The sequence below is a fragment of the Equus quagga genome, unplaced genomic scaffold (assembly GCF_021613505.1).
Source record: "Equus quagga isolate Etosha38 unplaced genomic scaffold, UCLA_HA_Equagga_1.0 226_RagTag, whole genome shotgun sequence".
Lineage (NCBI taxonomy): Eukaryota > Metazoa > Chordata > Mammalia > Perissodactyla > Equidae > Equus > Equus quagga.
The window spans coordinates 721,394-745,902 of NW_025799809.1; the positions used below are offsets into that span (position 1 = coordinate 721,394).

General features: G+C 39.5%; 1 protein-coding gene across 2 annotated transcripts in view; it reads left to right on the forward strand.

Moving 5' to 3' along the window:
• The window catches only part of LOC124233789 (serine/threonine-protein phosphatase 2A 56 kDa regulatory subunit epsilon isoform), a 144,626-nt gene that overhangs the window by 85,335 nt on the left and 34,782 nt on the right, over positions 1–24,509 (forward strand). For both annotated transcript variants that reach the window (XM_046650991.1, XM_046650992.1), the window contains exon 4: positions 18,332–18,433. In XM_046650991.1, coding sequence (XP_046506947.1) covers positions 18,332–18,433 — 102 coding nt within the window. The remainder of the gene's footprint in view (positions 1–18,331; positions 18,434–24,509) is intronic.

The window sequence follows — 24,509 nt, forward strand, 5'->3', positions numbered from 1 at the left end:
AGAAGCTCACAAACAATGGATAGCCGTTGAAAAGTTTTAAGCAGTTGAGTGTCACGGTTGGATTTATATTATCATGGCAGGGGGACAGATAGATTGGAGGGGACCGAAATTGAAGACAGAGAGGAATCACTTAGGGGACAGTTGTGTTAGAGAAGTTGTGGAGGGCCTAAACCAAGCACAGGTTGGGGAGTAGAAAAGGAGAGGAAAGGATGGGACTCACTTAGGAGGTAAAATTGAAGCCACTTAGGATTTGTGTGAAGGTTTGGAATGTGCGAGAGGAAGGGGTCTAGGATAGCTTTGGGAATTAGGTAGTTTGTGGTGCTGCCGTTTTGAGAAAGGTACAGTAGAAGGGAGAGTAGGTTTTGAATGGAAGCTGAGGAGTTGATTTTTGATGTGTTTACTTTGAGTTTATGGGAGCCCTAGTTGTGGAAAGCTGGAGATGGAGATTGGTAATTATCAGCATGGGAGCAGGACAGGGGAGAAAAAGAACAGTGATGGGCCTTCAGGCGATACCAGGGAATCATCACGCTTCAGTGCAGAGGTACAGGTGGGAGCTGGTAGGTTGACGGGTGCATGAAATATGAGGCAGTTGAGATACTGACTATAGATAATGATTGCATGTACCCTGTACTGTCTTCATTAGGGTAAAATCCTGTCACTTCTCTCCAGCAGAAAGTAGACCTTGTCGCCCTGCTTGTTTTCTGTTATGTTCATATTTTGTCTTTATGACTTGGCTTTTTTGGTTCCAAAGTCTGCCCCATTCCTAATATGTGGTTCAATCTCTGTGTACTTCAAATTGTAGAATATGTGATTTTCCAAAGCTAAAGTAGTTTTAAGATAAAATGTGTTGAACAATTTTTTCTTCTTTTCTATTGCAGTCTTTCCTTGAGTCCTTTATATTGTTTCTTGGCTACCGTTAGCTTTGTTTTTCCCCACTCTCAAATTATACCCTGTCATTTGGTTATCTAAGTGCGTTATCTTTCATACATTTTTTGATTTAACTGGAAGTCACAGCTCTTGTTAGCCTCTTAATAGAATAATATGGCTTTGTAGAAAATTATAAAATGGCAATGAAGGGCCTCAGAGTGTGCCTACACAGACTCTCAGGGGTGCTTTAACTCCACTACGTACTCTATTGGCTAAAGGACAGAGTTTCTTTTTATAAAATAACAGCTATCTAAAAGTAGCCTTGGGAATAATAACTACCGGGGGGAAATATGGAATTTCCATTTTTCGTCTTCCTTCATCTGATAAGGAATATAAGTACACATCCTGGCCAGAATTTGCCTTGGAGGTGACTTTTCAGACCCAAAGGAGTTAAGATCTGTAGGTATGAGGAGATAAGATCTATAGGAGGTGGGCTGCTTACGCAACTGGAAATATAAATAGAAGAGAATTGAGGGGTATCTGGGAAACGGCATTTAGGAACTGAAGTTATTGGTAAATTTTGATGGTAGGATAAGTCTGAAAGATAGGACTTGAGAGTTAATTGAATGTAAAGAATTCCTTAGTTCTTAGAAAAGAGTTTAAGCTTATGATAATGAAGCTTACCGGAAGACATTTTTAGAATGAGATCAAGAAGAGTCCACTGCTCAAGGTTAGGAGTAGATTGTACCATTTATAATATATCAAAGGAACTGGCAGGCACTTTCTTTCCTCAATTACCGTCTTAAACTATCACGTCATGCTTCTTTAGTTAATGCTCACTTAACAATATGCATTTAGCATCTCAGGGTGTCCATAGGTTGGTTTCATGGGGTCAATGAACCCTCTGATGTTGACTGCAAAATTTTGTGTGTTTTGTGGTAGAAGATCTGTAGCTTTTGATTAAATTTTCAAAGACATGTCTGACTTCAAAATGGTTTAAGCTTGATTTTACCACATGTGCAGTGTTCTGCTGGATGCTGCTCTGCTGGAAAATATGAGATTGGAAGGGAGTAGGATCTTCCCATTTATGCAGTAACTAAAGATGAAAGATGAAGTTGTTGGAATGATTTCACCAAGGAAACCATCTGGGCCTGGAGTTTTCTCTGTGGGAAGGTTTCTGGTAGTGAATTCAGTTTCCTAAAAACACATCTGACTCTTCAGATTTTTCTGTTTCATCTTGTGTCAGTTTGCTAGGTTGTTATAATAGTTATGTAGTTTAGAGTTGTAGTCAAATGCTTAATCCTTAGAGGTTCTTCACAAAGCTGTGCACTAATGAAAGAAGATCGCCCACACCTGTACGCCTTTCGTTGTTTGCAGCATAATAATCTGCAGCAACTACAACATCTGAGTTAATTCAGTCTTCACAGCAACGCTTTGAGGTGGGTAGCATTATTATGTGTGTTATTTTATAGATGATGTAAAGGAAGTGGAGAGAGGTTAAGAAACTTGCCCAAGAAACACCTGGGTCACTGGCAGAGCTGAGATTCGAATCCAGGCTGTCTGGCTCCAGAGCCATGTTCATAGCTGTTGTGCCTAATGCTTTCCAGGAATCATTCTTTCCAATGGGAGTGGGGACTAAACCCCCTAAGACTGGACTCTTGCCTCTGTCCTGTGTTCTTTTCCTTGAGCTCTTCTAATTAGGTAATAAGGCTTCTGATTAGCTCATCCCTGTCTCTTTTGCTGCCTCTGACAAGGCCTCAGGTTAAATGTTCATTTTTTGCTTAAGAAACAGCTTCCCTTTCACTCCCTCTCCCCCCACTACCTCACTCCCCTGTGTAATAACCACACTGCCTTTGTGTTATTCTTGAAGGAACAGTGCTTCTGAACCTTTTTTCCTGCCTACCACCCCTTCCCAGCATGTAAGAGTGCATGGTGACTGGGGGCGGGGAGGAGGGCTGTAGTTCAGAACTCTCCTCTGTTCCACCCAAACTACAGTCCTTGAGATGATCCTGTCCCCTGAGTCCATGTCCTCCCTGCATGCCGCTTCTCTCTGTCCCCCCACTGGAAGCAGGCAAGCTCTGGCGGCAGCCAAGGCATCCTGACATCGCGTGTTTAGCCTGGATTTGGAGCAAGGGAGTTAGATGATTGGAACGTCCCTCCGTCTCCATGATGGCCCCTAAGCCTTGGAAGCACTTAGGTGTGTACAGCCCACTTTCCCTTTTGGTTGTCCTTCCCAGGTCAGTGGTATAGACAGACAGACCTGGGCCCGGTCCTGCCGTTTACTTAGCTGTGTGATCTTGGACATACCTTAACCCTCTTAAGCTTGTTACCCCACTGTAACTTTGTAGGGTTGTTGTGATGTCATGGTTGTTATTATCATTCATGGCCCCACCTCTACAGCCTCTGCTAGACTTACCTGTTTCTTTAGATGAATTAATCACTTTTTCGGGTTGCAATGAAGTCTGCTAGCCTGAAAGCTGTTTATCTTTTTAAGGTGGCTTTCCATATCTTTTCTCTGATTGTTGACTTTAAACTTTACTTCTCTCTGGGAAATTTTAATTTCAGGTCTGTTTTTTTGGAGGACCGTGTAAATCTTCATGTGCCCGTGTGTGTGTAATTATATATTCATGTGTATGTATACTGCCCTTAGTCCACCTAAGTCAAATTTTTCCTCATATATTTCCATATTCATGTTTGTACTATATTAATAATTTACCATTTCTCTCCAGCAAACATTCTCTCTTAAGGAATCTGACAGGGATTTTAATGTACTTAGTTTTAATTTAAATGTGCTAAGGAGCAGATTTTTACTCAGGAAGCTTCTGAGCTACTCATGATTGCTATTTGCTTCATTTACAAGCTGTAGTCCTTTTGGCTTAACTGCTTTACAGATTGTTTGGAGTTTTCAATATACTTAAAATCGTTTGACAGCTGTGACTTGTCTAGCACGGAAGCATCCAGTACTATCATTTCACTGTAATGAGAACCCCCCTCCCCTCCCCCCAAGTTGGCCACAGGATTTTGCAGGGTAGATTACAGTACTGCATTCAAGTTTTGGTTTCTCTTTTCTCCCACCTTTTAATTTAACCTTGAAACTGAAAGTATGGTTAGAAGTATAAGCAATACTTCTGGAAAAATCTGCCAAGAAAATGAATGATGAAATGATTTAGAGCGGCCAGCCTGGTGGCATAGTGGTTAAGTTCATGTACTCTGCTTTGGTGGCCTGGGGTCTGTGGGTTTGGATCCCAGGCGTGGACCTACACTCTGCTCATCAAGCCGTGCTGTGGTGGCATCCCACATACAAAATTAGAGGAAGATTGGAAGAGATGTTAGCTCAGAGACAGTCTTCTTCAAGCAAAAATAGGAAGATTGGCCCTGAGCTAATGTCTATTGCCAGTCTTCCTCACACACACAAAAAGATTCAAAATATAAGTGGGCCTTGGATAATTCTAGCACTTGGTGTTAGTTTATATGGTTCAGGCATCTCCACTGAGGAGAGAGAAATGAGAGGAAGGGATTTATTGGTTGATTCTCTAAGGAAAAAGCTGGTTTACACCACAGTGGTGTATTATTAGGAGGAAAAAATGGAGAAAATGAGTGTCCTCATTATGGAATTCTCAGAGACAGAAATACTTGAGACGAGAATTTGGCAAGAAAACAATGAACAGGTCATTTCCAGGAGGTAGTTGGCTACTGATCAATATTAAAAGCCAGACTTGATCTGTAGATGAAAACAAGAAGAAATATGCTATCCAGTGACTTCTGCAGAGGAAGTTGCCTCTGGAAAGTTCGGATAAGATAAGGGACTTGTAGAGTAAAAATGCAATTACAATGATGAATAGAGAAAGGTGGGGGTTGACTGGGCAGTGGAGAAGGGAAAACTGGAAAGACCAGGGCCTAAGGCCAGGAGCAGGTCCGGAGCAAGGAGGAGCATGGCTGGGAGGGCGAGGGGTGACTCAATAGAAGAGAGGATGTTGCTGAATAAAAATAGGACTGGTTGTAACTGGGAGGTTGGAGAGCAAGCTTATTTTTTAATAAAATAGGTAAGCAAGCTATATTGGAGAATCTGATGTTTCCTGACCCTTCAGAAATGTCGGAAACAAACAGGAGTGGGGGCAGGGCAGATAGTGTTAGGTACTAAATGGGCTGCTTTGAAATACGGTGGAATTTCCCTTCCTGAAAAAGTTAAAGCCAAAGGGTAGAACACTCTGGAATAATGCAAGCCTCTTCCTTTTGTGGAACTTTTGTTCTTTTCTCTTAGAAAAGTTAGAAAAATTTGTTAAGCTTAGACAATAGAGAAGGTGCTGGAAAATTGAGTTTTGTATTTGTGCTGTCATCAGGTACACAGTGGGGAGTCTGTTATGCTCTGTTCTGGAAAGGAAGAGTAGTTATTTGCCGGGTGAAATGATTGGAAGGCGATGTTCTTTAACTGTACATTTAGGATGGAAACGAGCAGGGTTGAGGGGCAGTTCCTGCCCCTCGAGCCCTCTCTTGGTTTCCTTCTGAGGAACTTACACCCACACTCCTGTGTTCCACCCCCCACCCCCAGATGAGGCCCTTGAGGGAGGGCTGTCTGTGTGCCCCCCTTGGAGTGGCCTTACTCACTTCATGATGAAGCAGTAGTACTGGGGAGAGGGCGATACTGATCTGTGGTCAGCTGTGGTTCTGGTGTGTTTCTGTTTTCCTTACTCACCACCTAGCTCAGGGCTTTGTTCTGTTAATGAAGGGTCACAGAGACGGAGAGAGGCATACACACAGACACAGAGGAAGGGACAGTGACAGTTTGGGCAGTGTTTCCTGTTTATTTTTAGTGATTTCAAATCAGAGCACGTTGTCAGTAGCCAGAAATGTACATCAGGAGCCTCTGGTGTTTTGTGTTTTTTAAAATTTGGAATTCAACAGGTTTAATTTTTCTTTTAGCGTCAGCTGATTTTGAACCATAAAGTGTTCAAAGCAGATGTTAGAATGTATGTATCCTCAGAAAAGCCCCGTGTTGTTATTTTATAAACTCGTGTGCTTACAGAAATCACTTAATTTACCAGTTTTAGTACCTTCTTGGGATTTAGGACCCATAGTCCACACAGGAAAATGTAGCAAAACCCTGGAATCACATGGCCGGCCTGTGTGGGGCGAGAACAGCTGACTGCGAGAGCCAGCAGTAGGAGGGCGTGCTCCGCGTTTATACGCAGTAAGCACGATGACTGTTGCAGTGTTTACACCTCTATTTTTGGATTCCAAGATTTAATATCAACAATCTTTACTTTTGGATTCACTGCTACATTTCCAGTTTTGGAGACAGTGCAATATAATTGTCTGTGTGTGTGAAATATCGTTTCCCTGTGATGGTTTTTGTATGGGGATAACACACCCTAGAGAAAGGTAGTTTAACATTACTGTCACCATTTCAGCAGGTAAAACGTTGCCTCTTATTTTGAGCAGAGTTTAATCTTGAAATAGAAGCCGAATGGGAGCGGAGGATTCCTGTTTGGAATGTGTGGGTGATAAGGTGAGAGGCAGGGGTGGGTCTAGATTACAGAGGTCTTGGCAAGCTAGGTAGAGGAGGTTAGACAATCTTGTAGACAGCAAGCAGGGAGTTGCTAAGAGTTTTGAACAGGAGGTGAAATGTAAATGATATGCTTAGTTTTCTTTCTCCAGCCCCACAAAGAAAGTCTGTACCCTTCTGCCAGCTCCTTTAAGGAGGTTTGGGCTGGCAGGTTTAAGCCAGGATGGCTAATGGCAGAGGGCCATTGTCCTAATCTAGTCAGATAGTGACAAAAGAAGAGGAAATGGAGAATATGTAAGAGAACTCCCATCTCCTATATTTTTTCCCTGTGCTCATCAAAGGAAATTTGGAAATCAGAGAAAAAAATTACCCTTAGTTTCATTATTTAAATTCAGTTGTTGGTCACATTTTTGCCAATTTTCTCCTAGTCTATTTTTTATGATGTTTTTCCCTTAAATTAAAAAAAAAATTAGATATACTTAACATGCAATACAATTTTAAGAACAGGTCTTAGGCAGTGAATGTTCAACAGATTTGACAATTATATGTATGCATGTAACCATAATCCCAGATCTAGAACCTTGCCGTCAATCAAGAAAATTTCCTTGTGCCTTTTCCTGTTTTTCCTTGTTAAATATATTTTTTGCAATCTCATTATATGTATAATTTTGAATTCTTTTTTAAAAAATTTCTTTAGCATTATGATATAAATGTGCTTTCATGTGATTAGATATCTTTCATTATTTTTATTTATTTATTTATTTGCTGAGGAAGATTTGCCCTGAGCTAACATCTGTGCCAATCTTCCTCTTTTCTTTTTCAGTCTGTGGGCCATCAGCACGGCATGGCCACTGACAGAACACTGTAGGTCTGTACCGGGAACCGAACCTGGGCCGCCAAAACGGAGCATGCTAACTTAACCACTAGACCACTGGGGCTTAGATATCTTCTAAAAACATCATTTTAATGGCTGCCTAACTTTCCATTATATGGATATATCATTGTTTACTTAGCTGTTTTCCATTTTGAGACATTTAAACTGTTTCCGTATTTCTACTATTAAAAGTAACACCACTATTAACACAAAGAGACCTTGTGAAGGAATTAATAAAATGACTTGTTGGTAAGTTGCATAAAGCAGATAAAGGAGAGGAAGAGTTAAAGAAAATTCCAAAGGGTTAGACAGAATGTAGAAGGTGAGCAGAGAATTCTGTTTTAGGGGGGGCAGAGGTCAATGAGGATGAGATTGGCTTTGTCCAGATTGAATTTGAGATCTAGTGAGATGTCAGAACTACTCTGTATGTAACTGGAAATATTGGAATTAAGACATCCTAGTGTCCTGGGAACAGAAGTCATAGTAGAAAGGGTGACCGAGAACTGAGTATTGAGAGAAGAGCATTGTGCCAAGGATTCAGCTTGGCTCTACCTTGAGCTCTAGTGCTGGTATTTTGTTTTTTTGAAATTTGTGTACTTGTTCACTGGATAAAATGATGACTTTGAGGCATTCATCTGACTTCTATATTCAAGTCGTTCCGAGATTCAGAATGTGTTTTACTTTCTGTTTCGCTTCACACGAAGACCTACCAAGGTGGTTGGTGCTAATTCTGAGAAAGAAAACTGGTGTGGGATCTCTAACTTGATCTTGGCTAACGTTAGAGCAGCTGCCATTTGGTTTTCTTGCAGTTCTGCTGGATTCTTTCCCACTAAAAGGGGGTTGACATTCGCGTAAGAAAGTTAAATTACTTGAATTAGCAGAAGTTACTGGAGAATGGAAAGAATAATTTAATAGGAAATAATCATTGGTTTTTGTGTAAATGAGGGAGTTAAACACGTTCACGTGTTTACTTCCTTTACCTCCTAAAATCACACAAAAATTACTGAAAAGAAATGAAACTCACATGGACAAAGTAAAATAGAGAGGAGAGCTCAGAATCAACACTTTGGAACCTAGAAAGCAAATGAACTGGTGGTCACTATCTTGGCTGGTCTGAGGTAGCTGAACCCCAAACAGCAGCAAGAAAAGTCTGGAAGTAGCCAGCTCACAGCACGTTAACTCCAGGAAGGTTCAGAAAGATACTTTTCAAAGTAAGGGTACATGGGGGCAAAAACAGGGGACTTGGTGGAAATCTGTATAAGTAGCTGGAACTCACAGTCCTACCCCACTCCGTCCAGACCAGGCAGCTAGGTGACTGCTTCTCCCCAAACCCAGCAACAGGCTGAAGGTTTACTCTCTAGCGAGGCTAAACTGAGGGGAACCTGGACTCCGGGATTAGGCACAGCTGGGAGCAGTGGGTACCTTTCTGAAAGCAGGGGAGCACGTTGAATGGAAAGATCCTCAACTCTCTTCACCACTCAGCTCCCAGGTTCCTTATGCCTTTGGTCAGGAGACAGGTGATTCTTCTCTGGAGAATCAGACAAGCCCAAGAGAAAAGACTGAAAGGCACCAATGTAAGGAGAGTTCTTAAAGGGTGAAAGGATGATGGTGGTAAGGAACTAGCCCAGCCACTCTCACGACAGGTGAATGCCCCACTCAGACAGAGCTCCCATTCTTAATACGACTGGAGGTGGCCTCTCTCTTGACACTATGCTGACATTAAGACTATCAATCAGCTTTCCATGGTTTTTGAACTTGATACAAATGTACCTGGAGGAGGCTCAGCTCAAATATCTTTCTCTTTCCCTTGCATCTTTCTCCTCCCACCCTCAATCTTCTTCTGCCTTTGTGGCATCTCTGTCATCTGATGGGCAAGTGATAGGTCAGAGAGGGTGGAAAAAAAACAAAGTCCTTTCCTTCACACACTTTCTCCCTTTTGTCTCCTTAGAACTAAATGTTGATGTATTCCTCAAAACTGTACCTTGTATTTGTATTTGATCTGTGTTCAAATTCTATTGATTCTCTGTTCTTGATCTCTCACGGACAGATTTCTTTTCTTCCATACAGTTGTCAATACTCTGATCCTTCTAGAAACTAAATATCTAAAAGGATCAAATTATTTTTAGAAACAATCAGTATGTGTTAAATCCAGTTTACACCAATTGATCATAACAATTATCGACTAAATATTGCTGTTGACAGCAGCAGCAGCAGCAGTAACAGCAATGAAAACAGATTTTTTTTTAGTCTATATAAATCTGAACAGTGTATACCTAATAGATTATGAAAGAAATGATTGACAAAGGAAATCTAAGTAAAAATGGTGACATTCTTGTGAGTTAGGAAAATAGTAGGTGCACGAGATTTCTGTTACTTTAATCTTGTCTTTTAAATTTGGCTACATATTAAAAATTTTAATTGGGCAATTTAACCTTTTAAACTTCCTTTTTTGTTCATTTGTTTGTTATTCCCTTTCTTTAACTGTTAAGCTTCTTTTATCATTTTAAGATGTTCCTTCTGCCTCATTTAGGAAATCAGGTTGCATAAAATAGCTGCTATGTCCTTGAAAGCCCTGCTAATACAGATTTAAAGTATGACCGGGAATGTGTAACAATAATAAGGTTGTAGTCAGCGACTTTAGAAATCTTTTAAATCCTCTTCCGGATTTCCGGATGCTCTAAAACAGACCTCACAACTGTCACAAGTGCGTGTTTCTTAGTCACAAGTAAACAGCGCACTCTCTTTGGTTCTGGTTCCGTGAATATTTTCTCAAAAGTATAGAGTTCTATCCATGAAGAAGGTTTTATGTTAAAAATGTGGACGACCTTGCTGGAGTGGCCTCACCCCTGTATGCCGTGGTTTTAGTCCCTCCTGCCTTGCTGAGACCTGTGCTTGTGACAGACAAGGGCACTGGGAGATTGCTTTGGCTCAAGGAATCACATTTAACTCAAGTGAACATGTTTGGAATAATAACTTCTGGAAATTCTTGTCTGAAAATTTTAATTGTATGGATGATATTATGTAGCAGTGACATTACATATTTAATATGATAGAGAATAAAGTTAGTCCTGCACGGGACTTCCTAGTGTAATCTAGTAAGTTGTCATACTGATTTAATTAAATTTTGCTCTCTAGAGTTGGTGCTAAGGACATGTCTTTATGTTAAAATAAGGGATTTTAATGGTTTCGCAAGTTCAGATAATTTTTAAACAGCCGTGTTCATTCACGTAGATGGCGAGGTTTAAAAAGAGACTTTATACCTAGTCTGAAGTGAAAACTATAGTAGGTTTATTGTGGTAATTAAAAGACGTAGTTTGGCTTTAGAAACAAATTACTGATTAAACAAATTGCCAGAAAATTAGATTAAGTGCTAATTGAAAGTTTAGAAGTTTTGCCATTTGTTTGCTAATCAGAGCATCAGTTTAAAAGATATTCGTCTGCTCTGATACTCAATCCCTTGAACATAATTCCAAATGCTTTGGGATTTTTCTCCTTGTTTTTGCTTATCGATAATTATTTATCCATAATTACTTTAAAAAGGGTCGAGAGTCAGGTTTGAAAGGTCTTTTATCATTGGGACCATTAAGAATTCTTAAATTTGGTGTTACCAAAAGTAACTTGACATTATATGTATGTTGTTTATTATTTATTACTTTTATGTTAGCAAATTTTGTTAGAATTTTAGTTCTTCTTCTTAGAGTTTGAATTTTTAATACAAATTCTAGTATGTTTAGAAGCAGTCTTCTCTGTTCAAATATCTGATTTAGAGATTTAAAGTAAATCTTGCTTAATGTTCACATTTTTTATTTTGAATGTAAATTTTTTAATTTATTTTTTTGGTGAGGAAGATTGGCTCTGAGCTAACATCAAGTGCCAGTCTTCCTGTATTTTGTATATGGGCTGCTGCCACAGCATGGCTTGATGAGCAGTGTGTAAATCCACACCTGGGATCTGAACCTGCTTACCCCTGGCCGCTGAAGTGGAGTGTGCAGACTTAACTGCTACGCCACTGGGCCAGCCCTGGATGTAATTATTTTTAAAAATTGTACTGGGCTAGGCCTGGATGTAATTATTTTAAAAAATTGCATCCGTGGTAAATGTTGATGAACTACTATGAGATGTTCTTATTTTCTTTCAAGATCCAGTTTTACCATATCCTTTTTTTTTTTTAAGATTTTATTTTTCCTTTTTCTCCCCCAAGTCTCCCAGTACATAGTTATATATTTTTAGTTGTGGGTCCTTCTAGTTGTGGCATGTGGGATGCCACCTCAGCATGGCTTGATGAGCGGGTGCCATGTCTGCGCCCAGGATCCGAACTGGTGAATTCCTGGGCCGCCGAAGTAGAGTGCGCGAACTTAACCACTCCGTCACGTGGCTGGCCCCATACCATATCTATTTAAATGCATCTTTTGGGCTAACGCAAAATACTATGGGAATAATGCATGATGACCTAGCTTCAAAATTGCATTTACTAGGTCCTCCCTCTGGTTCTAAATGCTTGATTAAATCATTTTGATTTCTTTTCAGTAAATGATTATGGAATGAATGAATGAATAAACTCGATGAAAAAACTCAGAGGTATCATTGAAATTGTTACTTGCATGAGGTCTTAATATAACTAGTGCTAGAGAAAAAAAAGATCCTTTTTAATTTGCTTGAATATTCTCTAACATCATTCGTATAGTCCTTTTTTGTTAGAAAATTTACTTTTTAGGTAGAATATCAAGAAAGTTTATTCCATAGCTATGATGTCATTATTGCCATTTATAGTTGATATGCAGCTGTGTTACATAATTGTATGAAATTGTAGTTTCCCAGGTCAAAGAGGGAGAAACGTTCTTGAAGTCATTTAGTTTATTCTGCTTTTATCCAAGAAAGTTGATACCTAGTCATCTAGCAAGTATCTTGTAAAGCACAGAGAAGATGACGTAAGGTGACTTGTTATACTGTAGTAAAAGTGGTCCCTGATCACACTATGTGCCTGTTTTACCTGAGCCTTAAATATTAATAGTGCTGACAAATATATAACTAAAGGAAATTGAAAGTATTTGTTAAATAGTTATTTGTTTAATAACTCTCACTGCGTTGTCCTTACCTTCAGTTTTGTTCATGGTTAATCTTGGCAGGTATTTAGTGAGTAGCTACTAGCTAGCCACATTTTGCTCTTTTATAATGTGCCAGTCATTTTCATTCAACAACAACAAAATGTCAACCAGAATCGTGGTGTAAAATTAGTAGTTTCTATGGAGATAGAGAGTTTGGGGACATTGAGGGTTTTTTTGGTCTGCACTAATTTAAATAACTGTTTAAACATATTAATGGTTGCATTTTGATATTGCAAGTCAAGAAGTAAGAAGTTGTTTGTTTAATCAAAATCTGATGAAAATAAACCTAACCACTTCTTCCTCTTTTGCTTTTTGGGCCATGCACTTGGGAACCTTTTGGTCTCTTTCACATTTGGCCAACTTTGAAATTTATTTTTTTGTGCCATAGTTAACAGTGTTCAGCAGTAAACTAAAGAACAGGAAATTAAGAGAGCAGGCAGCCCCTCCCAGCAGGCAGCTGTTAGGTCCTCAGCCTTGCCTGCTGCGGTGTCCCCTTCCTCTCCCTCAGGATGCTGCACTGCCAGTTCTGAGTCACAATTGAGCTGGAACCATAGAGGTTCTTAACTAATATTAGTGTGATTTTAGGATTGTCAGATTTAGCAAATAAAAATATAGGGTGCTTCATTAAATTTGAATTTCAGATAAGCAAGGAATAGTTTTCATTTATGTTCCATGCAATATATGGGACGTAATTGACCTAAAAGTTTTTTGTTTATGTGAAATTCAGATTAAACTGGTGTCCAGTATTTTGTCTGGCACCTGGGTTATTTCCATTTATTGTGTATTAGGTGCTAGGAATTCAGAAATTAGTAAGAAATCCTTGAGGGGCTCAAAATCTAAATGGGAGAGATGTGAGGAAGGGATATGAAAAACAGGAACACCAGAGAGGAAACTGTTGCAGTAAGCGAAATGTTTGATGATGGGGGTCTGAACCAGACGGTGAGGATGAAGATTGTTGTATTTTACTTCTCTGTTAATGCTGAGCAATGTCATCAGCTTAGACCTGAATGCCCTCAGGAAGATAAACAGTTCCCATGGGTCCTGTTGAGAGCCACTGGCAGGCCAGAAACTTGGGAAGGAGTTGATGGGAAAGGAGAGATGGGAAAATGGGAAAGCAAGAAAATGATAAATGGTTGGGGGAAGCAGAGGAAAAAGAGAGATGTAAGAAGTCAGGTCTATCTGTGGTCTTCACGGGTGGAGGCGGAGGGGTGTGTCAGAGAAAGAACCTTGAGTACCCTCCGTGCATGTCATGGTGCTGTGTTGCCTTGAAAAACTCACAAGTTCTTTGGACCTCCCTTTTCTTATTTGTAAAATGAAGGAGCTGGATGAGCTAGTCTCTGACAACTCAGTGGAATCCCTAATCCCAGGTTTTTTATCTTTGAGAAGGGGTTGTCCAGATTTTAACACTTGTTCCTCCCATTCCCCCAGCCTTGCTTTCTGTCCTTATAGCCACTTTTCTGGAGGCCAGGCTAGTGCCTTCATGCCTTTAGTTTGATTCTCAACATTCAGTGTTTATTATAATACCTTTGGAATGAAAATGAATTGACTACCTCAAAGACACTTATTTCTTAAACTAATTTTACTTTGCATCGACACCAGCGTAGATTAAAATAAAATAGTTGAAAAATAAATCCTTCTTGTATACTTCAAAAATTCCTTTTGTTCATTTTTGATAATCCATTCCTGAATGAATAAAATAGAAGGCTTAGGGCTAGAGCCTCATATATTTAAATACATTATAGAGACAGTTTGTGACTTTATAAATACCTGGGTGCATTTTAATGTACCCCCATAGACGCTGTACACAACTGCTCTGTGGTGGGGAGTGATGCTCGTGGCTACTTGTGCTCGTGATGTATTTGCATAAGCATGCAACTGCCTTTACCTGTTTATTAATGTTACCTATTCAATAATCCGTTTAAAACCTGGGCTATAAATCAGAAGTGACTGCCAGTGATGAGGGAAGATTTAATGCAAGCAAATTTACCATTTTGGACAGTGATTTTTAACCGTTTTTAGATCTTGGAAGTCTTTTGAAAATCTGATGAAGACAACTGGATCTTTTCCCAAATTGGACTCACATCTACAAAATGTTGCAGAAAAACCAGGGGATTTAGAGACCCTCCTGGCCCCCAAGCCCATTCATGGATGATCCAGTTTTAAACTTTTGATTTTGGAGCTCAACTGTACAGCTAAACTGATCCATTCATTCAATCCTTCCACCATTCATTCATAAGCTACGCTATAGGCATTGTGCAAGGCTCTGATCAACTCTCTCCTGACAGGAATAATCTTGTTCAAACAAATTCAAGAGCCCATTTTCATCTTGAAATTAAAGGCATAACTCATAGAGTGTATTCTCTAACTTAGGCTTCTTACAGATTTAGGACTGATTTGGTGTGTCCCAAGAGGAGGGACAGCAGCTGCCTAGTTTATCATCTATATTCCTCTTGCTTCAGTACAGCTTTTCTTAATTTCCCTTTGGTTATCCATTTCCATTCTTATCTTTATAGTATAGTCACACCATTTTCGATTGTCTTTCTCCCTACGTCTTTATTTATAAACATTTCTTTGTGCTTCCATAAAGGCATCATCTTTAATGCCATACAATATTACACTAAGTTAATGTACCTCTCTGATATTGAACATAAAGGTTATTTCCAAGCTTGCACTTTTTGGAGAGTGTTGCAAATGACTGTTTTAATTAGTTTTTTCAGTCTTGTCTTGAATTAGTTTCTTAGGACAGATTCTCAAGGATGGGAGCAATGGTTCTTTCGTTTATGTCATTTTTATTAGGCACCTATTATGTGCCAGGCTGGGTCAGAGGCTTGACCATTTCCATGACACTTGATGTGCTTTGACATTTTCCCAAATGTACTAGAGAACTGCTTAACCAGTTGAGTCAGCTCTTAATTGTCCAGCCCAATAGATCCGCAATTCCTCATTGTTCATGTGGTGAATGTTTAGAAGTAAACTAAATAAAGCATTACAAGGAAGGCAAATCTGAAGAAATGGCAATGTGTAGCTAAGCGAGATGTACTCGCCTTTAGGACCGTTTGCTGTTTAGATTTACACAACTCCATGTTCTTTTGATATGGTAAGTGAGAGAGGAAACTTTGACCAAATCACAGGTGTAGAACACTGTACAGAGTTAAACATCTTAGGCTAAATAACCTAGATTTATAAATTTGGTTAAAGCAGAACCAAAATACACAGTTTTATGAATGTATTCAGACTTTGAGTTCGCGAACATTTACTGGTTGCCTCATACGTGCCGGGGAAACAGATGTGAACATGACATCACATATGCCTGATGGGTGGGGAGAGGTAAACACATAATTGCCGTAGCATATGATATACACTGTAAGAGAGTTTATACGACCAGGAGTATAGAGGACTAGAAGTTTCTGAGTCTTTTCACCCAGAGTTTTTACTATAGAGAAGCTGTTTTTTGTTTTTTTATTTTTAGCTTTCTTGGTTTACTTTCACGTCTTGGGGGAGAGAAAAGCTTGTTAGAGAGAACTGTAAATATAAATGACTTAGTTGGGATGAAATCTCAACCCAGTTTCTGAAATACATGTATAATTTAATGAAGAATCAAAAGCAAGTAATTAAAAGACTTTTGCCCTTTTGATTATAGTATGGCTGGCTGGTTGAAGAGAAGTCAGGTTGATGGTTATCTGAAAAGTCACAAGTTTCTTTGTGAACATAATTTCTGATAATCATTGGAAGGGACAAAAATAAAATAATAGAACTGTGTATGCTGTCATTAGCCATATCAAAAACATTCTAAAATGGTAATTTTTTTTAGTCATCTAAGCTAAATAGAGCAGAAGAGGTGCTCTACCTGCTTTTCTAGAATGCAGGGGTATAACCTGACAGCATGGGTTCAGTTGTAACTGCCGGTTACTAACTGTAATCACTGATGTTAACAAGCCTGTGCTGCTTTTGCCTCATGGGGGAATTGGAGATAATGGTACCCACTTGTTAGGGCTGCTGAATGCAATAGATACTGCTCTATGCTCCTCTTCATCAACCTCAGAGCAAGATTTGCTAGTGTTGACTTCTTCTTGCTTAAGACTCTGTTTGCTCCTGAGACCCCAAACTCTAGTTCTTTTCTTCTCCTACCTCCTACTCCTTTTCATTTGCCTTTCTTGGCTGTGCTTTTTCTATCTAATTTCTAAATGTTGGATGCCTGAGGGTCCTTTCCGAAACTTTTTTCTGTTTACTCCTTTCCAAGGTGATCCATGAGTCCCATGGCTTTAAATATCATCTATATGCCCACGAGTCCTTATGTGTCTCCAGTCCGGACCTGTCTGGCCCTGAACTCCAGATTCATATGTCAGGTTGCCTCCTAGGTATTGCTGCTTTAACACATTCCTAACTGGATCTCCCCACCAAAACAAGCAAACAAAGGAAGCTTTTCCCTTTCCCAGTCATCTCTATCTTGGATAAATGACCTTACATCTATAACTCATCCTTGATTCTTTTCTTTCCTTCATCCCATAAGTCCAAGCCAGCAGCAAAACTACCTCTAGAGTATATTTTGAATCAGTCTATTTCTGTCTTCTCTGCTACCGTCCTAGTACAAACCATCATCATCTCTTGCCACTTTCACAGGCTTCTAACTTGCCCCCTTCCTGTCTGTTCTGTACGTATCTGCCAGAATGATTTTTTTAAAAAGCAAAAATCGAATCATGTCACTTCTCTTTTAAGATCCACTGGTGACTTCCCATTGCACATAAGATAAAACCGAATCTCCTTTCCATAGCTTACACGTTTGGGCTCAGTTTCCATAGCTAGGAAATTTGGATAATTGTGATGTTAACTAGAATATAAGCTCCTGGAGGACACAGATTTTTATCTGCTTGTTCATTGCATGTTCCCAGTGCCTAGAACAGTGTGTGTACAGAATAGACACTTAATAGATATTTGTTGAATGAATAAACATGTTCACATTATGGGCCCCCAATAGCCTTCTTCCCTCTTTCAGAGCAGCATATTATAGCTTAGTATTTTCTGCGTTGTACAGAAAGTCCAGAAAGGCTTCTGGTGCAGTATCTCCTTTCCTTTCCCTTCTTGCCTTCTACACATATCCACCCCCTGCCCCCGCCCACTCCCCTTTTATTCTTCAGATCTGAGGATATGTTTGGGTCGTTAGGAGAGGATAGATGAGTAAGCAGGACAAGAAACAGAATAGAAATTGAAAAGGAACTCTGAGAATAGTAGCAACAGCATTTTAAAAATAAGCATTTTACTATAGAAATCTTGGAATACTTGCAGAAATAGTTGAATAGTGTAATGAATCCTCATCTCTTCATCACCCAGTTTCAACGGTTATCACCTCATGGCCATTCTTTGAACAACCAGCATTTAATTTGGAAATTGCCTGTGGCAAAGGAATACCTAGTTCAGAGAGGTTTGCCTCACAGAGAGATTTTACCCAGGGTGTTGTTACTATTTTGACATTTAGATATGATTTTAATCATATTTAGACATGATTTTAAGGATATTAGGTTCTGAAATATCTTTTCTGATTGGCTTTTTGTGAATGCCTGAAATTTCACTATTAGTTGAACTGTAAATTTGCAAATTGTGGATAGGCCTGAGAAGGGAACTACATGAAGCCCATTAGCAGTTATTTGTGTCTTAGTGTAAAGTGGTTAATCAGAAGCATGCTTAACTGGTAAGTAACCAAGAGCGGCCTTTGATGGAAGGTATGAAAGCACAGGACCCTGGGGTGGGGATGGCCATATGAGATCAAGGAGTACTGTTCCAGAGGGTAGAAGGTGCTGCTCTGCTACTTCCCAGCTTTGCCTAGAGGTGGTCCTGGTCGCAAAGCCTATAGAAAGAGGTCCCCGTTCCAGTTTGGTGATGTTCCTGTCATCTGTCACCTGGGTTTCCTTTGACTGCCTGCAAAGACCTTGTGTAAGGCTGCCCAGGAGGTGCTTCCAGCTAACTCTGCTGCTTGTTTATTTTTAGGTATCTTGCAATATATTCAGAACTCTCCCTCCTAGTGACAGCAATGAATTTGATCCAGAAGAAGATGAACCTACCCTCGAGGCATCGTGGCCACACTTACAGGTACTTTGAACTACCATTTGTTAGAAAAGAAAGCTCCATTAACTCATTAGCTGATTAGCATGGGAATTCCTTGAAGGGCCTATGTTCACCAAGAAATCAAATTAGTGTACATTAATGGAAAGCTGGAGAATGCTTTTTATGTTTCTTACTCTTGATAATTAGGATGCCAAAGGAATAAAATAATAAGTTTCAGTGTAATGCTTTAGTGGGGGCCCTCGTGGCTTGCAGGTCCAGCTAGCATTTCCTGTTCTTTTATTAGAGCTTCTATTTGATCCTCCCTACTGGAGCCTCAGACAAGAGCAGAACTATTTTCACATTAATATTAGTTAGATGTGATTAAGTCACAGAGTACGCATCTCCTTTTCAGCAGTAGGTACCCCGGGGACTTTGAATGCCTGTCTTCATGATAACCACAAATGTGTTTCTTTAGTCTGGAAAGGCAAAAACAAATTGCGAGAGCTGTTTCACAGTTTTGTGAGGAAGCGCAACAGCTGAGAGAAAGCTTGTGTGAAGGCCAGTTTTGTTCTCTTGCGCCGAGAGGCCATGTTTTCCAGTCATACTCATGTGCCGGGACAAATCAGGGCCACCCCTGCATCTCCTTTCTCAGCAGCAGGCCCATCTGTATTGCATTTACTTATCCATACCAGTCATTTTCCATCCTCCTTTCCTGGTTGCCTTCTTTCAAGGTCGTCATTTCTCATAAGAATAGAACAAGGAAATTTGAATGTAATGATCCCCAAGGCCGTCTTTCCGTTGAGTCAGAATGTTCTCAGAGGCTGGATGACAGTGAGCATGGAAGGAAGGGGTGGAAGAGAAGGAATATAACCTTGTGCCTCTTCCCCCTGGGGCAGAAGCCACTGCATCTTTGCACAAGTGTGCTCGCGGTTGCCAGCTGACATTCTGAAGAGCAAAAAACTGTGCAGCGGGGAGATAAAGCCTCAAGATAATTCTAAGAGTTTCTTTTTTTCCTCTACTTTAGAATTTTTGACATAAATTTGCAACTTTCCCTGTCCTGCTTTGGCAACTCAAAGTTGCTGCAGATGTACGTGTGTGCTATTTCCCCTGGTTATGTAGAGAGCTTTCAGGGGCTCTGTTCTCAACTCTTACCCAGGCGTGTTATACATATGTATTCCTACTACCAAAGCCAAGTTTGAGTAAATTAGTTAAAACACTGTAATTGATTTACTATCTTAGATGCTTGATTTTACTTTTTAAGGTGCCAGACATACTATCTGCACTCTAAGAAATTTGCAGAACTATTTGTGCTTTTCATGGTATATCCCAGATTGTGACAGAAATCCAAAAAAAGAATTACTCTTTTGAGTGGGTGGACTTCTTGTCATGTCTTATTCTTAATGCTTGGCATCAGTTCATAGAAGTGCAATGTAGTCTAGAAGAAATTTGAAAAACAAAACAAACAAAAAAAGATAATCTGCTCAGGAGAGTTCCACATCTTACAGTGGAAAAGACAGGGAGAGAGATGTCTTCAGAGCTTCAACTTGTCTTTTCTACACCCCGGAGAAGAGACAGCAGACCACTCTTGCGATTTGCACAAGCTTTTTGAGTTCTCTAAATCGTGATCCCCATAGATGTGAATTTCTCCTAAAGTACAGTAAAGTTTAACTCAGAATTTTGGTTAATTCTTCCAAAGCTTAATGACTCTATAAAATATAGGACCAAATTAATTTCTAAAGCTCCTTTTTTTTGTTTTTGCTTTTTCTCCCCAAATCCCCCCAGTACATAGCTGTATATTTTTAGTTGTGGGTTCTTCTAGTTGTGGCATGTGGGACGCCGCCTCAGCATGGCCTGATGTGTCCCTCCATGTCTATGCCCAGGATCTGAACCGGTGAAACCCTGGGCCTCTGAAGCGAAGTGTGTGAACCCAACCACTCAGAAATGGGGCCAGCCCCTAAAGCTCTTAAACTAAATTCTGCCACCAAAAATCTCTAGCTTACACTGTGTCATTACTACAGGAACATTAACCATTAGTTCATCTGAAATTCTAAAACCAGAGCAACAGGCAGGAATGATGATGAGACCTCTACCCTTATGAATATAAAGTCACAAACTGTATTCCAAAATGGGCTGATTTCATCTGTGTAGACATCCTATTCGAACCTGTAAGCCTCTTGTCCTCTCTTTAGCTCAAGGGGAAATATGACTGATGCTGGATCAGGTAAAGGAAACCTACTCTTAAAATTCAGAAATCAGTCTTCATTCATAGTAAAGGTCAAGTCAACCTACTCTTAAAATTCAGAAATCAGTCTTCCTTCATAGTAAAGGTCAAGTCAGTAGGCACACTGTTGCCTTCACCCTCTATTGCTTTACGGAAGTCTTTGTATAGGCTACTGACTTGTCTCAGGAATCCTGTCTTTCCGTTGTGTATTCTGACTCCACATGTTAGTCACTTTTCCGTTTTCACTGCTAGGTGGTTTTAGTATTGGCAAGAGCACTCATTGAATGTTTAAGAAATCTCCTTTTCAGTTCACGGTAAGTCTTTCTTGTCAGAGTGACCCATCGCTCAATTCAACACTTCCTTTTCTTTTTTTTTAAAGATTTTATTTTTCCTTTTTCTCCCCAAAGTCCCCCAATACATAGCTGTATGTTTTTAGTTGTGGGTCCTTCTAGTTGTGGCATGTGGGATGCTGCCTCAGCATGGCCTGGTGAGTGGTGCCATGTCTGCACCCAGGATCCGAACCAGCTAAATCCTGGGCCACCAAAGCGGAGTGTGCAAACTTAACCACTTGGCCACGGGGCCAGCCCCGACACTTCCCTTTTTAATTGATGCAACAGTCTGTTTTTCTGACCGAAACGTAGCACTTTCTTAGACCTTTTCACTTTTTCTTCACTCCAGCATTAGCCATGCCCCTCCTCTTCTGGACCACATTTTACAAGGAAGCACAGGGGTTTTACCAAATATCTGACAATAGTGGTTGGCTAGGTGTGTTCCCTAGCTAATTGAGTACTCCTGCACACCTCTTCTTTGATTTAAATTTGTGGCCCATACAAAATTACTCATTATAACAAATCATGGCTCTTTGGGGATATTTAAAAATAGAAGAAGTATTAAATCCACAAATTTTTAGTTCAAATATGTCAAAGGGGCTACTGTATGTGTGTTACTTTGTCTCTTCTATTACCTGTACTGGTATCTTTTAAACTGGTATCCCATAATTACCATGGTTATTCTTTGTGTGTTTTCTGGAATTGGGTCTGTCTGCCCAGCAGAATACAGCTTGCAGGACTTCCATTTGCACTTAAGGGATTGTCTGTAATACTTTGCGCTTGAGACTGAGAACAGGAATGCTAAGGTCTTTTACTCGTGCTCCATGGAGAACTCACTTCTGTGGCCTCGGGAAGCGGTTTGTCCTCCCCAGTCCTCAGTCTTTCCTTTCAGAAACTCCATGGAGAACTCACTTCTGTGGCCTTGGAAAGCGATTTATCCTCCCCAGTCCTCAGTCTTTCCTTTCAGAAACTCCAGGGAGATTTTTGATTCTGAGGTAAAATCTGTCTCTGAAGTGTAGAGAATATTTATGCTTATTAATAAATGTGTCTGAAGTGTTTCCACCAAACTGTTTTAAACCATAACTGCTTTCAAGGGATCAGAGGAGAGAGAGCAGTTTGCCAATTCCACTGGAAAACCTGCCAGCCCACAAGTCAGGCCTGAAAGATGAGAATCTCTCCACTTTGTGGGAATCAAAAGAGAGATGAAATCCCCTTTTATGGATTATTTGAATAAGGCTGACATTCTATTTGTAAAACTAAGAGTTGAAAGATTAGTGTATTGAAAAAAGAACAATTCTTCTAGGAGGTGTTGGGATGCAGGCATTATGACTGGAAGTACAGCTTGACAATGTTCAGATCATTGGGAAAGAAGTTTTTCTGATTTCAGAGAGTTTCAAAGAGAAAAACATAGTTTTATAAAGATGTAAAATCTTACTGTGAACACCTATTCAAGTGTTAAGTTAGCATCTGAAGATGCGTTAGGTTAGTGCTGTCTGTACACCCTCAGGGAGTTCCTGAGACCTGATTTTCAGTGGCCTGCAAGGTCAAATCTGGTTTTACAATAATACTAACTTGAGCTCTTTTCGTTGTGCTGAAATTTGCACTAATAGTTGTAACAGCAATGGTGGTTGAAACTGCTGTTGTGTTAGCACAAATCAAGGCAGTTGTGCCAAACCTGCCTAGTAGTTGTATTCTTCACTGTCATGCGCTTACAATTTAAAAAAAAAAGCCAATTTCAATTAAGAATGTTCTTGAAGAAGCAGCAAAAATTATCAGTTTTATTAAATCTTGACCTTAGGGTACACATTTTAAAAAGTATTCTTCATGACGCTATGGGAAGTAGGCATAAAGCGCGTCTGCTGCTTCCTGAAGTGGAAGGCTTGTCTTGTGCTGGAGCCCTGGTGTGACTCTTTGAGCTCTGAGCCAAACTAGCTGTCTTTTCGTGAAATGCCGTTTTTACTTGAAGGAATGCCTGACAAACTATGGTTGTTCCCACTTGGGTATTTGGTAGATGTTTTCTCTAAAACAAACGAAGAGAATAGTTGTTACCACTGATAAAATTACAGCATTCAAGCAAAACTTAGAATTTTGGAAAACATGTAACTGTCTTGTATCTGTCATCTTAAGCTTTATAGCTTCCCAAGGATTAAAGAGTTTTTTGGTAAAATTGGAGATATTAAGGAATGTGACTTTTTTTGATGTTGTATAATGAAATGTGTCCATATTTGAAAAATCTGCGTAACTCAGTGAACCAATATTTTCTAGCTGTCCAGTGAATGATGTTGGTAAACCACCTGGGTAAAAATCCATTCAAAGTGCGGGACAGGTGACTGGATTCAGTGTGACAGAGTATGACACATTCATTGATATGGTTTCAGATCCCACGTTGCATTTTTAAGAAATGGCTTTGAGTTTTGGTGTAGTATCAAAGAAGAATATCCACAATTAAGTAAAAAGTCTGTGAAAATACTCTCCATTTTTCATACTACTAGATCTTTGTGAGGCTTAGTTTTCTTTGTATGCGTCAACCAAAACAATATAGTGCAGCAGATTGAATACAGAAGCAGATAAAAATCTGTCTTCTAATATGTCATTAAAGAGATTTACAAAAATAAAAAACAATGCTCTTCTCAATAATTTTTTCGGAAATTATTTTTCACAAAAATATTTTTAACATGTATTCTATTGTTTAAAAATGAAATAAGTACATATTTAAATTTTCTCAGTTTTTATTTCTAATTATATGTGTCTCATATAAACAAAAGCTTTTCGGAGTATTCAATAATTTTTAAGTGTAGAGGCGTGAGACTAAAAAGCTTGAGAACGCAGTGTTAAGTAGTGGCAGTGGTGGTAGGTGTTAGTCGCTGTATAGAGGGGTTTATGTATATATTATCACATTTAATCTTAGGGATTACCAGCCCCATTAGACACTTGAAGAAACAGACCTTTAGAGAAATTAACTTGCCTGGAGTTACACAGTTAGTAAGGGACAGAGCTAGGCTTCCAGGCCAGTGTCTGTCTCTTAAAAGTTCTGGTTTTGGTACATTGTGGTAGACTACTCTGGGATCTAATGTATACTTTAACACAGATTTATTTTGCAAAGAACATGAACATGATCCCCCACTGCTTATCAGCACAGTTACTTGAGGTTGCTCTGCAGATGAGGATATTCTCCTCCACCATCACATATTGCTTAGAGGAATGTAAATTGCCATAAACTTTCTGAAAGCAGATTTGGCCCTGAGTGTGGAAAATCCTGAAATGTTTAGATATCTTTTGATTTAACAATTCCACTTCCAGAAATATTTCCTCATGAAATAATTGAGGACGTGCCCACTGATGTATGTTATATGAGGTACGTTGTGGCATCATTTGAGAGAGAAGTAATTCAGAAACTGCTTAAATGTCTAAGTATAGGAGATTGGTTAAATTAGTTATGAATAAATAATTATTCATTATAAATTATTATGGACTACTTGTAGCTACTAAGAATGATGGCTTAGATGTTAACATAATTGCTCACAATATATTGTTTATATGGTAAAAGTAGTTTGAAAACTATATAAAAATA